Consider the following 17,964-nt stretch of genomic DNA (forward strand, 5'->3'; position numbering starts at 1 on the left):
TTGTATAACAATATTGAACTTAAGGTTTTGAAACAAATCAAAGATGCTGTAACCACCTACGGCTTGCACTCTCCTTTTACTAGGGGAGTTTTAGACTCTTTAGTTACTGCTAACACTGTTATGTTATTGTATGATTGGAAAATGCTTTTTTCTATGCTTATGACCCCGGCGCAATACGTTGTGTGGCAATCTGAATACGACAAAGGGGTGGAAGTAGAAATTAGAAGAGGTCTTCCCGCAGGGGTGACCGCAAATCAATTATTAGGAAAGGGACAATTCGCAACCTTAGTCCAGCAACAGAACTCCCCCCGTCGTTGTTTTGCTATTATTCACATGTGCGCCATGAATGCTCTCAAAAGAGTGGATGATTCCGACTCTCAATCCACCCAAACGTTTTTGAAAATAATGCAAGAACCAAATGAACCATATGCTTCCTTCATAAGTCGCCTTCAGATTGCTTTAGACCGACAAATTGATAATGCCACGGCTAAACAAGAGCTGCTAATGAAACTTGCTTTCTCTAACGCTAATCATGACTGCCAGACCATTCTGCAACCCGCAGTCAATCAACCGGGTGTAAAGCTTGCAGACTTCCTGCAACTCTGCAGAATCGTTGGTACCACCTCTCATAAAGTGAGCGCTCTCGCTGCCGCCATTACCACCTCGCTACCTTCTACTAACCCCTCCCCTCAGCTCCATTCCCCGGAAGCCCTCGCAATCACTCGTCATGGAAATTGCTTCAATTGTGGGAAGCCGGGCCACTTTAAGAATCAATGCCGTGCACCCGGGGGAGGTGGGGCGCCCCCTTCCACTCAAAGGGGGCCGCCCCCCCCCTCCAAACCTAAAACTCCTTGTCCCAGGTGCCGCAAAGGCTATCATTGGGCCTCGCAATGTCGCAACAACTCCTCCCCTCACCGGCCTTCGGAAAACTAGATCGGGGGTTGTCAGCTAACCCCGCCCCAAAGGCTGAATTACCCATCACCAGCTTCCCTGTGGAGTTGGCAGAGGATCTTTTGTATGACGATCCGGGGGCTGTCCTTTCCCTTCCTCTTGTTGTCACGCTGCATAAACCCCTCCCTCCTTTTACCCCTGCTTTGCTTATTCCCAACTCCTCGCTCACGCTTGAGGGAATGGTTGCTGCTCCCTATTTGTATGACTCGTCAGATTTGACACAAATTGCTCTGGCAGGAGTGGGAGATAGGTGCTTTTCCTTAGATAAAGGAACAATTGTCGCCACGCTCATACTTCTCCCTTCTCCTGATATGCCATCATTGTTTGCCTTGCAGCAACCAGTCCAAACCTCTAAACCCACCCTCCTTGTCACACTAAATGGTCGCTCTTTCGAAGGCTTGATTGACACCGGCGCCGACGTCTCTGTCATTCGTTCCGCTGAATGGCCCTCCTCCTGGCCTATCGCCGAAGCCTCCTCGGTGCAAGGAGTAGGCGGAGCACAGGCCGCTAAGGTCAGCTCTCATTGGCTTTCTGCTGTGACTGCTCATTCTCATATTACAGCTTATCTAAAGCCTTATATCTTGCCTTTGCACTGTAACCTATGGGGCCGTGACTTGCTTTCACAGTTCCACGCTTTTATTCAACTTCCCTAATGGCTTTACAGGACCCTTTAGGGTCTCTCTCTCTCTCTCTCAAAACCTCTGTGCCGGTATGGGTTGATCAATGGCCACTCACCAAAGAGAAACTGGACGCCTTACATATCTTGGTCCAACAGCAGTTAATTGAAGGCCATATCGAAACCTCCACCAGCCCATACAATACTCCGGTATTTGTCATCAAAAAGAAGTCTGGCAAATGGCGCCTCCTACAGGATCTTAGGGCTATCAACACCATCCTTCAGCCCATGGGACCTTTGCAGTGTGGACTTCCCAACCCCAACTTGATTCCGGAAGGACACGACCTTATTGTAATAGACCTCAAGGATTGTTTTTTTTCCATACCTTTGGCACAAAAGGACAGAATTATTTTCGCATTTACGGTACCGGAACTTAACAATTCAAAGCCTACTGCTCGGTACCAGTGGAAGGTCCTCCCACAAGGCATGTTGAACTCACCCACAATGTGCCAATTTTTTGTCGATAAAGCATTGCAACCCTATAGATCCCAATTTCCGCATTTTCTTGTGTATCATTATATGGATGACATTTTAGTCGCTGCTGAGGGCCCGAAAGGGACAGTTCAAAAAACTTTTCCTATTCTTTTAGCCACCCTAGCAACGGCAGGGTTGCACGTTGCACCAGAAAAGGTCCAGTCTCGTTATCCAATGCAATATCTAGGCCACAAAGTTTTAGCCTCCACGGCTGCCCCACTTCTACCTATGCTCACGCTTCCCCAGCCGACCACCTTGGTCCAATTACAACAATGTCTGGGGGTCATTAACTGGGCCCGCGCATACCTCGCTTTAACTACACCCATGTTATCACCTTTATTCCAAGCGTTAGTGGGTTTGACAAACCCAGCTGACAAGGTGTACCTTACAGAACAACAATTGCATGCCCTACAACAGGTCAATGCCGTCCTTACGACCCAATGGGTGGACCGTGCGCTCACTGACAAACCACCCTCTCTTGCCATTCTTTCAACACATCAATTATTAACTGCCATCATTGTCCAAACGTCTGATAACAAACATCTACATATTTTAGAATGGCTACACTTGCCACACACACCTAAGACATCCATCATCACCAGAGCAGCACAAATGGCCTCTCTTGTTGAGAAAGGCCGGAAGAGGATTAGAGCCCTAATGGGACTGGATGTTTCCACCCTGTACATTCCCCTTAAGGTTACTCAATGGGAACCCCTCCTACAAAACTCCACTGCACTGCAGGATGCCTTGGAGGACTGGTGTGGCCAGGTGTCATGCCATCTTCCCCCTGATCCTCGATTGCAACTGTTGCGAACAGTACCCTTCACACTAACCTCGCCGTTCGTTCAGCAGCCACTCAAGGAAGCCCTCACTGTTTTTACAGACGGCTCCAAAACCATAGGGGCTTGTACATGGCAAAATAATTGCAAATGGCATAAACGCCTAACAGGCCCACAAGCATCTGCCCAACAGGCTGAGTTAGCCGCTTTTCTGTTAGCCTTGTCCCTTTTCCCAGAACAGCCTTTGAATGTTATATTAGATAGTATGTATGTCACTCAAATGGCTGTGGCCATGTTTGATGCATATATTTCCCCTGTTACCCCCCCCTCTCTCATGACGCTTTTTTTGCAGCTTCAAACTCTCCTGAAGGACAGAACATCCCCTTTGTTTGTAGCGCATATTAGAAGCCACCAACAGCTACCCGGTTTCCTGTCCGAAGGCAACCACATGGCAGATGAGGCTTGCAAAATTATGGCCTCTTCCCCTCTTCCTCCGCAGCTTTTAGCAGGGGACAGCCATGCTTATTTCCACCAAAATAAAAAAGCATTGGTGCGCCAATTTGGCATTACATATCAAGAAGCTACCGCCATTCTTCAACAATGTCCAACCTGCAGTTTGCAGGCAAAGTGCATCCCTGAGGGAGTTAATCCCAGGGGTATCCAAGCTTGTGACACATGGCAGATGGATGTCACTCATTATCCCTCTTTTGCACCTTGGAAGTATATCCATGTATCTGTGGATACTTATTCGGGATTCATCCTGGCAACTTTGCAAAGAGGAGAAGCCACGAAAAACGTAATCAATCATTGTATTCGCACTTTCGTCACATCGGGATGTCCCAAAACTTTGAAAACTGACAATGGCCCTGCTTACGTCAGCACTCCCTTTGCTGAGTTTTGCCGTAAGTGGTCCATTACCCACAGATTCGGTATACCATTCAACAGCCAAGGTCAGGCTATTGTGGAAAGGGCTAACCAGACCCTAAAGAATGCCCTTGATCGGCAAACGGGGAAAAAGGCCTTAGGCCCCCCAAGCCTCCCGATGTTACAAAATATCCTTAATCTCACCTTGTTTCCCTTAAATTTCCTTAATCTTACCGGTACCCCCCCTGCTACGGCTGCATCTCGACACTTTTCTAAGCCAGTAGTTCCCTCTTCCCGTCCCCTTGTTTATTTTAGGCAACTGCCCAGCCCTGAGTGGAAAGGCCCTGCGCAACTCGTCACCTGGGGAAAAGGCTACGCTGCTGTGCAACTTCCTGATCGAGTGCTCTGGGTTCCTGCTCGCTGTATCCGGCCGTATCATGGGCAGCCTCCTGACAAGCACCTCCTTGACCCTCCTTCTCTGTTATCTCTCTTCCATCTTTGCTCCCCTCACAACGAACCCTAAAACAACCTCTCTCATTCGAACCCATCGTTTACGCTACCCTGCCACCATCGGCCGCAGCTCAGCATCCAACGCCATGGAATGTCTTCAACGCTCTCCCATCAAAAGAAAAGGCACCTTCTGGCGCTGGTTTCGCAACAACACTCTTCTCCAAGATGGCGATTCCTACTCCATCACTTATCACTTTCGCCAAACTACCCTTGCTATCACCAACGTACAGTTGACCGATCTAGGACAATATCACTGTGAAATAACAAAATTAATTAAGGGGTTCGCCACCTCATCTCGCCTTACGCTCACCTTGTTTCAACTCTCCCTTCCTGAGCCCGCCCGTTGGCAGGGACGACGCCTGCTGGCATCTGACGCCCAGGGATCGCATCGCCCTTACAGTATCACCTGGACAATCTGCGATGCCTTGGGTCAGATCCTGAATACCTCCTTTTGTTATAGCCCAATTGTATCTTGTTTCCCTAACCTGTATTTTGACTTTTCAGAAATGCTTTTAGGAGTGACAGCCTACAGGAGGCTGGACGGCACCCCGCCCAGCCACTCCATCGTTAAAAGGTATCCCCTGTATGTGTGCCCAGGACATGACACCCGCCCTGACCACGTGCACGACTGCGGAGGCTTAGCAGATTACTTTTGCAAGTCTTGGTCCTGCGTTTCCACCGGCCACATCTACTGGACCCCTCCGTATAAGACTGATTACATCACTCTCACTCGGTTGAGAGAGGACATTGAGTGCACCGCGACCAATCAGGGTTGGAATAAATGTAATCCGGTTATTGTACAATTCACTGCTGCAGGAAAAGCTCAGGGGAATGCCTGGGACTCAGGTGTAAAATGGGGAGGTCGTATATATGCCGGATGGCCCGGGTTTCATTATGGCAACATATTCTACATTCAACGACAGGTCACTCTCCCTCAGTCCCCACCTGTTGGGCCCAATGCCGACGACATTCACTCCACCTTTCTTAAACCCCTCACCAAACAAAAAAACCCCCTTGTCTCTCTTCTTAACTCCTCCTTTTCCCTTGTTCACACTGCTTCTAACACATCTCGATGTTGGCTTTGTTTGTCTTCCTCTCCACCATTCTATGAAGCAGTCGGTTCTCCTGACCCTATCCGAAACTCTACCTCAGCCTCCTCCTGCCGCTGGCAAAACACCACGTTGACTATCACCTCTATAATAGGGCAGGGCTGCTGCCTTGGCCGTGTTCCTGCTAACTATACTCAATATTGCCTTAATTCTTCTCATGATCACTGTGCCCTCTATCTTCCAAAAAATCGCTTGAACATCAACGGTTACACCGGCCATGGTGGCTACGGTGTACTCTACACTACCTCTGGTAATATCTCTGCCCGCTTGACAGGGCAATACTTTATCCCTGGGAACAACTCTGTTTGGGCATGTTCTTCTGGCCTCACCGCATGTGTATACGGTGATACTTTGTTACGAACTAACGCCTTTTGTATTCAGGTGCTCCTACTCCCCAAAATCTCTATCTATTCCCCTGACGAACTTATCTCCATTTTAGAACCCCCTCATTACCCCCTCAAGGCTAAGCGCGAAGTAGTGACTGCTGTAACTTTATCAGTCCTACTGGGCTTAGGTGCGGCCGGAGCCGCCACCGGTGTGTCAGCCCTTGTTGTCAATGATCAGAACCTGCGTCACCTTAGTGCTATCATTGACACTGACCTTCGCGCCATCGAACAATCTATTGTGGCGCTACAAGATTCCCTTACCTCTCTATCCGAAGTGGTTTTGCAAAATCGTAGGGGTCTCGACCTTCTGTTCCTCAAACAAGGGGGACTGTGTGTTGCTCTAAAGGAAGACTGCTGTTTTTATGCCGACAACTCAGGAGTAGTATTGGACTCTATGAAAGAGCTCAATTCCCGTTTAAAAACAAGGGAATTGGAGCGCCAACAATCCATGTCATGGTATCAAAATATGTTTAGCATTTCTCCATGGCTAACCACACTGTTGTCCACTCTGTTGGGGCCCCTCCTGTTATTGATTCTCGCATGCACCATAGGCCCCTGTGTGCTGGGTCGCGTTCTCCGCTTCTTAAAGCAGAGACTTCATACATTGGACTCAGAGGTATCCGAGACAAAGCTTGCTGTTCAACACCTGGTCACTGCTGTAGGTATGGAGAAAACACCACTCTTGGGATGGTCCTCTGATAGTGAATCGGAAATGGACAAGGACCCCCAGTCACACTACCCCCCGAGACAGGACGCTGGGATGGGTCTCCTTGGACTGAAGAGTCCCTGGCTCCCCGACTCAGACCCTCTGGGGGGAGGACAAAATTAAATAAAAAAGGTGGAAATGTGACGAACCTGACTCCATTACTGCACAGCTAGATTGCATGTCTCTCACGTAGCCTCAGAATGCTGTATATTCCCTTATAAGGGCATGACTTGTATTTCCCTATTCTCTTTGTACTCACTCCCCCGCCCTGATAGAACTGCGGAATAAAAGGAGGTGGGGGCGTGGCACCAGGAGGCAGTACCAGCAACCTCCTGAGATGTGGCGTCTCTCACCACAAAAGAATCCTGTACCTACCGTTGTTTTTTCGACCTCACCCTTGCGAGGGAATCGTTGGCTCATTCCCCCCCAGGGAATCCCATAGACCGAAGGGCGAAGGACTGGTCGCGCGACGCGACAGAGAAAGCTTTCGATAATTTGGAATGGCCTTTTACATTCGGGAAGAAAACAAATTGAGGAGGCTTATATTTTCTTTCACTGATATAGAATATTTACAATGAACCAGAAGCTAAGGTAATTGTGAATGTAAATTGTTAACACGCCCTAAAAATGTATGGTAAAAATGTATGTTAAAAGGGACAAGACAAGATTGTTCCTTCTCTCCTCTGTTTTTATTGGCATTAGAACCACTGGCATGGATGATATAGCAAGAGAGTAAAATTTCAGGAGTCAAATTGGCAAATCAAGAGCATAAGTTAAAATTACATCCTAATGATGTTGACCTCGCAGTGACTCATCCAAAGTATTCCTTAGAATTGACAATCAAACATATACAAGAGTACAGCTTGGAATCAGGATACTGGATTAATAAGGATAAGACACAGATGTTTAAATGGAATCTATCTGAAGAGGAAAAACAGTTTTTGAAACAAACAACAGGGTTTAATAACAGTGCTAAACCAATCAAGTATTTGCAGATTTACTTAAATAAAAACAATAATGGTGTATTCAAAAATAATTATTTACAGATCTGGAAAAATAGAAGGATATTTTAAGGTGGAAAAAACTAAATCTATCTTGGCTAGGAACAATATTGGAAGTAAAAATGAGTAGCTTACCAAGGATCATTTTTTTATCTGAGATTATCCTAATAAGAATGGGATGATTGGCAAAGATGAACAAGTAATTTCATTTGGTCAAATAAAAGACTGAGGATAAAACTCATTCTTTTAGATGCAAAACATGAGGTAGATTGGCTGTACTAAATTTTAAGCTATCCTATCAGTTTAGCTGTTTGACCTGGATCACAGATTGGATTATATCACCATATGTTGGTTTGGGAGCCAGTTTGGTGTAAGGCACCAGGCTGGAAACTGGGAGACTGGGAGTTCTAGTCCCACCTGAGGCACAAAGCCATCTGGGTAACCTTGGGCCAGTCACTTTCTCTCAGCCCTAGGAAGGAGGCAATGGCAAACCACTTCTGAAAAACCTTGCCAAGAAAACTGCAGGGACTTGTCCAGGCAGTCTCCAAGAATTGAACACAATTGAATGGATTAAAAAAAATGTGGGTTTATTCCTATGGAGGGACCAGGACTTTCAGGAGGTCTGCATATATGCTCTGATACAAATAATAAGTACTCAGTGCATAAAAGACCACTTAATTATACATAGCTTATTAAAACTATGGGATAAATACAAAAGAAGAGTAAGTCCAGGTTTCAATGTCTCTTGCTTAAACTTTATTTAATTTCATGAAGACAAACTTGCTAAAAATTGATTGGCAGGGATAATAATTCCTATAGACTGCAAGATTTAACATTTAATCAAATAAAGATGAAATCTTTTGAGACTCCCTCCTTGGAATGGTCCAAAACACCTCATTAGTTTCAATGTATTCAAATAAGTAGTATAGTTCAAAAAGAGCTTAAAAAAATAAGATGACAAATGTAGAGGTTTCATCATATTTTAAACCCTTATAAAACAAAACTCAGAACATCTGCTAGGGCTTATATCTAATTGCTATTAAAATACAATTCAGAATCTGAAGAAGACAAAGGCTGCAAGATTAAATGGATACAGAATCTAAACAGGACAACTGATATACAACTATGAGACTATCAATGGAAGACAAGTACCTAATTCTCTGCATATATTACAGGCAGAGGAAACTGGCATTGGATTTTTTTCACTGTTATATTACTCCAGAGTTGATTGCTACACTAGATAATAATACATATTCAAAAAACTGCTGGAAATGTAACAACTAGGTTGGATCCCTCTTTCATAACTGTGGCCAGGTCACAAAACTCAGCAATTCTGGAAGATGATTCATCATAGGATGATACATATTTTAAATATTCCTCCATCCCAGGTTTAGGGCACAGCATACAGGTTCGCCATCTTTCCAAATGTTTTGCACACACGTGATATTGTAGGAGTGCAAAGGGGGTTTTAGATTAAAATATTTAAAAGTAAACTATAGCAAAACCTCATAAGATCTTATGCAAGGATGCAAAGGTCTTGCAAGTTTTGACTGTCCTACAAAATTATGGGTATATTTGGAGAATCGTGGCTATCATCTATGGATAACAGGTTTCATGGCTCTAGCAAATTCACAGTAGCTTAGTGGGTTGTACAAATCCAGGCAGCATAGCAGGATGTGTAAATCCAGCATAAAACTCAACAGTAGTCCTCCCACAAGCCACATTGAAAGAAAGTAAAGCAGGGAAGATGGGAGGTTTGAGCCCAAATGGATCCGAAGAAGTTTGTGCAAGAAATGCTAAATCAGGTTAGCATTATCTAATGACTGCCCTCAAGCTGAAGCTGAGATTTCCAGAGCTCTTCCCATGACTGAATCACACCTCTACAAACACATAGCCACTTCTTTGTTACACAATATCTCTGGGGTGCAGATGCAGCCGAATTTTACATCTGCTGTTCTTGATGGGCATCTTAATTAAAGCCCTAAATTGTTTATATCCCTTTGTGTCAGTTCCATCACTCTTTGCAGATGCATCACTCAACTGTGGTTGCTAAGAAGCATGTGCTTCACCCATCTTCCATTCACATGTAAGGCACATCACTGACACTATCTTATTTCCAAGAAGCAGAATAGAACCAACATTTTTTTCTGTTTCTAACATTATTTTCCAGGCCATATATATTTATGTTTTTCTTCTGTTAATTACTTCAATATAATAACATTATTAAAATTAAAAGGAGGAAGCCAGAATCGGTCTCCCTGATACGATAGTTTTCTATGTGCATGGATGTTTTTGTTGCTTTCAACTGATATGGCTTTCTCACCTCCAACTCCCTACAAATTATAGGCTGGGGGGAAAATATGAAAAATGCTTTGATGGAGATACCCCTAGGGACAGAATTATTGTACCCAGCACTTTCTGGAAAGAGAAGATGATTTAAAGCTGCAGGAGTATTCCCTTGAGACTAAGTCCTTTAAGTGACTTCTAAATAAATAAGTACAGAAATGTGTATTAGATCTACAATGTGGACTGAATGTACAACTGTTACCCCATCAGCTCCAACATGACCAACAGTCAAGGATGGTGGCTGTTACCCTCTCAAATGCTGTTGGGCATCAAAGTAATTATCCCTGGTACAACTTCAGAGGTCTTACCTTTAGATCTATCTTGATGCAAAACAGTATATTCTGAAAGTGGTACCCATCGCTCACTTGCAGGACCGCTGTGTCTTCCAAACTGTTAGATCCGTCATGAATATAATGCATGAATCCTCCGGAAAGTTCATCAAGGCTGAAGGCATGCAGAGCCAATGGGCCATCTCCTGGAAGCTTGACTAATTGCCCATGTTTTGGAGGATCTAAAATGGTCACTGTTACATCTTGGGGATTATCCCTATCTTGGATATCAAGCAAGAGGTTGGTGATGGTTCCAGCATTCCCTTTACTAACAAAGAGGACTTCATTCCTGAGGACATAAGGAGGCTGAAACAGAATAACAAAAAATCAGTTCCTGAGTTGCTGGTAGTGCAATGTATCTTCTCTGCTTTGGAATTGAGTTTTTTTTTTAAGGTGTTCTAGGGTTTGAGTTCAGCTCCTGGTGATTACATGGACACAACCATGCCGTCTTCTTGACAACAGTACAGAAATGGTTTGCTATTGTCTACTTTGGGAATGTTTTTCAATGCCTCACACTAGCCTACATGAAACATCAAAACACAGCTGTAGAGACATTTTGTCCTTGGTTTGGCAAACCAGAACACACATATGTGCACTTGTGGTTGGCACACATTCTTACAGACACAGCATGTTTTCAGAGGGCCGGACTCTTCAAATTGTAAACCAATTCTGTTGAGAGGAGAGGGAAGGACTGAAGGATGGACGGGGGAGACCATTTCACCTGTGCAACAGACTGAGCTGAAAAGACTGAGGTGGCAGAATGGAGAATACCTGTGCATGAAATGCTTCAAGGTTGAAATGCTATAACTCCAAAGCATCTCATTCCAACCTTGGAACAGCTATGCTTCATTATGATCTCACCAAAAGTATTCCAACGCTTTTGCCAAAATATTCCAGCCTCTCCAACCTTTGTTTTACACCATACATGGTCTATTTACAGGTTGGCATACTTCTAATAAAATCAGAAGAGCATGACCTGGGATCAGGAAGCATTTACCTTAAAATGTTTTGCATCCCTCTATAGTGTACATTCAGTGACATGCAGCCCTCACAAGGAACTCAGGAATGAAATCCAAAATCCAGAGTACCTGCTGCATTTTAATGAAGCAGCAGAAATGCAAGTAAAAAGGGGGGAAATTATTCCATGAAAGCTGTTCCCAGTAAATATTGCAGGCTTTGTATTATCCCAATAATTATGCAGAAAATGAATACGCTTCCCCAGCCTGGTTTTCTCCTGATACATTGCAGTTCGGCTCTGTTAGTTCTTAGTCGGACACATCTGGCAAGCATCTGGCAAGAGAAAGGTTGCTAGTCCTCAGATCACTAAACTGCTTCTAATAGTTCCAAGAAAAAGTTGAAGATGGAGGAACAGATTTTTGTCAGGGGAAAATTGGAGAAAAAGTAAGGAATGTCCTACAGACCAGGACATCCAAGTGTGGCTGAACGAACAGTTCTATCCATCTGGGTTTAGAAATGACAGAGAGATTGAACCTGGACCTTTTGAACAAATTTCTGACAGTCCATCTTTTGTTCAATCACATTAGGTAGGTTAAACTAGCACATAAGCACTGAACACTAATTGCTGGTTGAACCCTCTCTGAGATGAAATTTAGAAAGAAAATTCATCTCTTTCAGTTTCCCCCACTGAGAGAAGTCCACAATATCCAGAATGAGCCCTTCAAACGATATGTCACCTGCAATGTTTTAAGAGCTGCCAGTATTCCAGTTTGAGAATTATCCTGGCTTCTCCTGAACCTGATGTAAAAAAACAAACAAACTTAAACAAGGCTTGAGGCACTAAATGTGTTGAAATCTGAAAGCTAGCAAATGATCTGATTCAGTGAAACGAGTGCTTTTCCCACATGCTTTTCAAAAAGAATGAATCAGCTTCTTCAGATAGACAATGAGGGTTATCAGTTCATGCTGTGTCCTTATGAATCTTCCTTTAAGCTTTCCAGAGTCTTAAGACAATATTTGGGCAGATTATGGAAAATGGTGGTCAAGTTACCATTTGGGAGGTAGAAGGCATACAAACCCAGGAGGCTAAACGCATCCAGATTAAACGAGGGATGTTAAATAGCTGGATTGGTTTGACTCACAAGAACTGGTTGTTATATGTCTTTTTTAAGATGGGCCTGGGCACCTCCCTGTTTGGTCTTTGATGGGACATGGCAAGCTTAGAAGGCAAAGGAGCAGAGACATTGAGCAATGCCAGCCCAAAAGCTCCAGGGACTAAGCACAAGGCAGGGTGCCATCTCCTCCACTAGAGCCAAGCAAGTGGAGGGGTGGTGTTCCCCCGAATACACCCAATACTGTGGGAAGCCAACCTGAGCATCCCAGTCCTGCTTCCCCATCTCCTATTGCTTGGTCCTCCCAGGTCTTTACCTACTCCCTGGTCTTTAGCCGCTGAGGGACACATTGTTACCCAATTTACAGTAATTCCTCCTGGAATTAAGATTTGCACCATCTCTCTTAACATTCCAGAAGTCCTACAACAGATGGAACTCTTCGGCCAAGGGTTTGGTGACTAATTCCAATCTCTGCCTTTTTTTTTGTTTTAATTTCAATTGAACTGCTACGTCCCATTATTTGTCTTGCATTTTACTTGTGCTATTTATTTTCTCCTATTATTATTAATACTAGTTATTTTGTACAGTTTACCATTCTGATTTTAAGGGTATTTACTGTGGTCTTTTTAATTGACTGCATGTTTTATCAGATTGCTGGAAACTGCAGTTATGTTTTTCAGCTAACAAACCTGGTTTAGAGCTTAATCCCAACCTATTGGTCCAGCCAGCAATTTTCAGTTTGAGATGCCTCTGGCATGCAGGCCCTGTGTTCTCTTGCTGATTACATTTCACCTCTTGAGGACCACAGATGTGTTTTCTGACATCAGGATGATCAAGATACATGATACTGGTATCTGATAATTCAGTTTTTTTGAAAAACTTCACAACAGTGTTCCATTATCTGTGGAACAGATGGCATCCTTGATAGAGGGCATGAGAAAGTTTTATAAGGTGAGGAACCTGAGATGGAAAGCAGGGGAGAAGAGTTACTCAGTCCTTCTGTTATTATTCTAATCTTGCCTTGGGTCATATTCAAAGCATTTCCCATCTATTTATGGCAAACAGAGTGAAAAGGTGGAATGAATGAAGATAACAGCAAATGTCTAGACCAGTGTTTCTCAACCTTGGCAACTTTAAGATATGGCTGGCTGGGGAATTCTGGAGTTAAGGTTGAGAAACACTGGTCTGGAAAGATTAGTTCAGAATTAGAATTAATTAGGGGATGTGCAGCTTTAAGACCTAAACTGGTGCTGGGAATCATATATAAGTCTGCAAAACTGTGGTTTTACTTTTTGCATTTATGCTTTAAATGTATGCCAGTATGGGACAGCAATCAAACAAGTAAGAAATCCTTATTATTCCACCTCATTGTTACTGGAATCTTACAAGCAAGCAGAGAAATACTGTAAATATGCATTCTCCCCTCCAGCCTGTTCAAAAATAGAAATCCACCCATCCTCTGCCTTACCTGTATTGATAGGGCTCGAACAGTGAATATTGCTGGCTCAGATATAGACTGCTGATAGCTGAGCGTCAGGAAAAACTGGCCATTCCTATAGGAAACCCCAATATGATATTATATTAATATAGATTTAATTTACTGCTATGTAGATAGGTACACATTATCATTCATTCAGGACAGCAGAAGCTGTACATTTTTCTAGTGTTTGAAGCTTGTCCAAATGGAGCCTATTTTCATTTATTATTGTATAAATCAAGGCAGCATAATAATACTGTCCGTTCTTATTTTCCCTGCAATGACAACCCTGTGAGGTGGGCTGGGCTGAGAGAAAAGGACTGGTCCAAAGTCACCCACCTGGTTGTCATGCCTAAGGGAGGACTAGAACTCACAATCTCCTAGTTTCTAGGCCAGCACCTTAACCACTACCCCAAACTGGATCTGCTTGTGACAGCCTCTCGGTTTCAGAGCCAGGAATGGTCCTCTTGTGCCATCTTCAAATCTGCCCACAAATTTAGATTTCATTAAGGAGCTCTCACTGACTCACACCCTTTCAACCCCTTCCTTTTATATAGCTTCTTGAAGGTCCACAGTCATATACTGTATTTATGAAGAAAACTAAGACCTTCAAGATTCTGAATTCCGAACCTAAAACAATGCCCATTTTCAAGGTGACTGCGTAACTGCAAAATGCATATGAACACCCATCACATGGAATCACATCCCAGCTGCCAGCAGTTCAGCAACTTTCAGGAATCAGTTTTAAATCAGTTGATTGCAATTTATCGTGAGGAAAACTTTTAAGAACTAAGCCCAGTTTGAAGGTATTTGAAGGTCCTTTGAAAGGCCCTTCTGACACTCTCCTTCTCTGCAACAGAAGATGTAAAGAAACACCAAATCACCTGGATTTCATTTTGTCATGCAGAAAGAAAACACGCTGCTCCTTCATCTCCTCCCAGGTGAAATGGTCATGCTGGCTAAGTTCTCTTTCTTTCCCTTCAGCCAGGACCACCAGCCTACCATTGGTTGGAGGGACTGCCACATGGAACAAGAGGGCTTCTCCATAACTCTCTAGGTTTTCCACCTCCAGCACAGAACCATCTAGTAGCTTCATCCCACCAATTCCTACCAAGAGTAGGCTTTTTGCCTTAAGTCCAGGAGCAGGCCCAGAAGCTAAAACAAAACAAAGAAACAAAATTCAGCACTGAACTCCTTTCTTGAAATAAACTCAATTTATTGGTCCTTTTGCTTTCAAATTTGCAGCTGGTTAATAAAAAAAAATGTACGTTGGATAGGTCTATGTCTACTTTCTTCCTCCTAATTCACCAACCAAACAACTACCCTGGCCCACTCACTCTGCAGAGTGTGGTAAGTGCACTGCTGTTGTAGCAATTAAGCCATGGGTTGAAAACTTGTCCAGGATGTCCCTGCTCCCTGCAAAAAGGTTTTGGCGTTCTCATAGGAAGCTGATAAAATATCACAAGATTTACTCATCTCACGAGATTTCAGACATTTTGAAGATAGATCTCTTTGTATTTACTTCTGGAGAGTTGTGGGAGCTCTTTGGTGGCAATGCATCTTCTACAGCCTGCAAGTGTCATGCTGCTAATGTCTGACAGGGGTATCTGCAATGGCTGGGGGCCAAAAAAAATCAAGATTAGGGCCACAACCATGTGACTGAGCCCTCACTTTATTTGTGAGTCTTCTCAGCTGCTATTTTTATGTCATTTTTGTTGTTTTATGTCATTTTTGTTGTCTAGTCTCTGCTTATTAATTACTCTTGCAGAACGCTCCCTCCGTGACATATAAAGTCACCGTATTTTGCACACGAGTGTGTAAAATCCATCAGAAATTGACAGCTAACAAGAGTCCTCAAATGAGGACCACATCCATATTTTTACACCTTTGTTATTATTGTTTAATTTTCTCATTTCTCATTCTTTTATTTGGATTTCTATCCAATATTGTATTTTCACCTCATCATTTTTATAGTTTCAGTATTAGTATTAATTATTAGTATTAATCTTTACTGTATAGTTTGTAACACTATATAGCATCTTGTTAGTAATGTCAGCTTTTAGGCATCTTTCATATTTTACATCTCACTGACTAGACTCTTACTGCCGGAATGGCTGTAATACTTTTATGCTTTCGTGTTGCCTTACGCTGGTCTGTGACCAAAATAGAATTTGAATTTGAGTAAGTGGAAAAGAGGGTATTAGGAATCTCCGGAAGAAATTTCTAGCAACTTAAAGGCAATACCCATGATGCTTCAGGAGGAATGAGGAAAGGATGCCCAGGGAGACATAAAATGTTAGTCAACATCATCCTTTATTAGACCAATATCTGTTGTAAATGTATATTCTGTTCAAAATGCTTTATAATCCTAAATTTCTCTCAAAGAATTCTCAGAGCTGTAGTTTGTAGGACAGCAAAAAATTTTCTCCAAAATTTCTCCCCAGTGCAGACACACGCAGAAATATGCCAGGTTTCTTCAAACTGACAATAATTCTGGCTGTACTCACTCAGCACAATAAATCACCATGTGTTTGGAGGCACTTCAGCTAATGTTAGTGCAGGGACCCAGTCATCACAGATTACAACCCATGGTTTATATCTTAGTGTACTGTATGTACTCAAGCCTTATGGTTTACTCAACAAGCCATGGTTCAAACAAACCATAGCTTAGTGTGCAGTGTGAACCCAGACTATGCCTGTGATGCAGATACACCACAGATGTTTCTCACTAATTTTCAGTCTTGTGAAATCATTGTTTTGTTTTTAATCTTAAAAATGGGAAACTGCAGCTGAAGCATATTAACATCTCTGCTAGATATAATGGGTGGAGGGAGAAACTCACATTTGCACTCCCGGCTCGGGGGGTTCCTGTAGAAGCTATGCTCGCAGTCAGAAACACAAAGGCCTTTCTGAAGAAACGTAGTAGAATTACAAACTTGGCATCTGATGGAACTATCACACTCCAAGCATCCCTTGGGGCAAGCTAGCATAAAAGGACAAGTGAGTAAGATGCTGTGATAGGCATTCTTTAACTCAGAAAACAAGGTCATGTAACTACTTTAATCAATGATACTTAAGTCTGAACACATTTGCATTTGCCATCACGCTTGATGTTGTTGAAATCCAATGGCTAATTTAAAAAGCCACACTATTTTATTTGCCATCAAATACCAACAATGTGATGTTAACAAGCTGAGAAAAGGGGAGGTGGGCTGGTGTACCTGCATAAAGCCGCCTCAGCTTCCTCACTCATTATCAGAAGGAGTCTTATGCCAGCCTTTCCTGTTCTGTGCCCCAAATGCTTGAAAATGCAATTCCTAACTAGCGCATATTAGCTAGGACTTGGAGTTAAAACTCCATCACATATGGAGGGTAGAAGGATGGGGATCATCCATCTAGCCTAATCATTACCTTCTCCAAAAATTCGTAAAGATATCATGGACTGAATTTGCTTCACTATTGAGCTGTCATTCCAACCACACAGCAGAATACAAAGTAAAATAAATAAGAGAGGACTTCTGCCAAAGTTGTTCCTATGACACCTTCTGCAAATCAATTTTTTAAAAAGGGAGGGGGTTGTTTTTGTTTAAATGAAGCATGACTGTTGGAATAATGATTCTGTCGCAATGGCTGAAATCTCTGATGTGTACTTCTGCATTTTTTTTAATTTACTCAGATTGCTCTGGGCATTCAAGCATGTTTAACTTTTAATCCCCTAATTCATTTACCTAGGCATATCTGCCTTTCGTGGTCTCCATAGTACTGCTTTCCACAAGACAAGACACACTGTGATTCCAGGAGAAGGAATGGAGCCTGGCAGCGCACACATTTGCCAGGGCCGTCACACTGGAGGCAGTGGTCATCATCGCATCCTGAAAAGCCCCATAAGAAGTCAGAAAGGATCGTTTCTGGACTTACATGGGAAATAGCAACTGACCTTATGCTTTTCTCACACACCCCACCCCAAGAAACAGGACAGTGAACAAAGCATTATCTTAAGCTCAGCTCCTGACGACTGCAACCATGAAGGTTTCTTAGCAGCATTACGGACATTAATTGTCACTGCCTTCGTCAGGAATGCTTTTCAAAAAATTTTAAATTTCCAGTATCTCCCACCCAAATCCCAATCAACACCAATGCCATTCTTTACCTTAGCCCCATTACAACTTTCCTTTGTGCTCACTTATTCTAGGCTTACCTAGCTTCCAAGATTCTGCTCATTGGCATTAGAAGATCAGATAATTTGTTCCCCTGAGATATCCTCCATGGCAGACCTAGTGCCGTCTT

At 43.2% G+C, this 17,964-nt stretch overlaps 1 protein-coding gene across 1 annotated transcript in view; it reads right to left on the reverse strand.

The window, feature by feature from the left end:
• FRAS1 (Fraser extracellular matrix complex subunit 1) overlaps positions 1–17,964 on the reverse strand; it is a 175,422-nt gene that overhangs the window by 99,487 nt on the left and 57,971 nt on the right. The window contains exons 17-21 of the mRNA XM_063310434.1: positions 17,406–17,549; positions 16,520–16,660; positions 14,562–14,832; positions 13,669–13,753; positions 10,097–10,437 (exon numbers count right to left, since the gene is read on the reverse strand). Coding sequence (XP_063166504.1) covers positions 10,097–10,437; positions 13,669–13,753; positions 14,562–14,832; positions 16,520–16,660; positions 17,406–17,549 — 982 coding nt within the window. The remainder of the gene's footprint in view (positions 1–10,096; positions 10,438–13,668; positions 13,754–14,561; positions 14,833–16,519; positions 16,661–17,405; positions 17,550–17,964) is intronic.

The sequence above is a fragment of the Candoia aspera genome, chromosome 8, assembly GCF_035149785.1.
Source record: "Candoia aspera isolate rCanAsp1 chromosome 8, rCanAsp1.hap2, whole genome shotgun sequence".
Lineage (NCBI taxonomy): Eukaryota > Metazoa > Chordata > Lepidosauria > Squamata > Boidae > Candoia > Candoia aspera.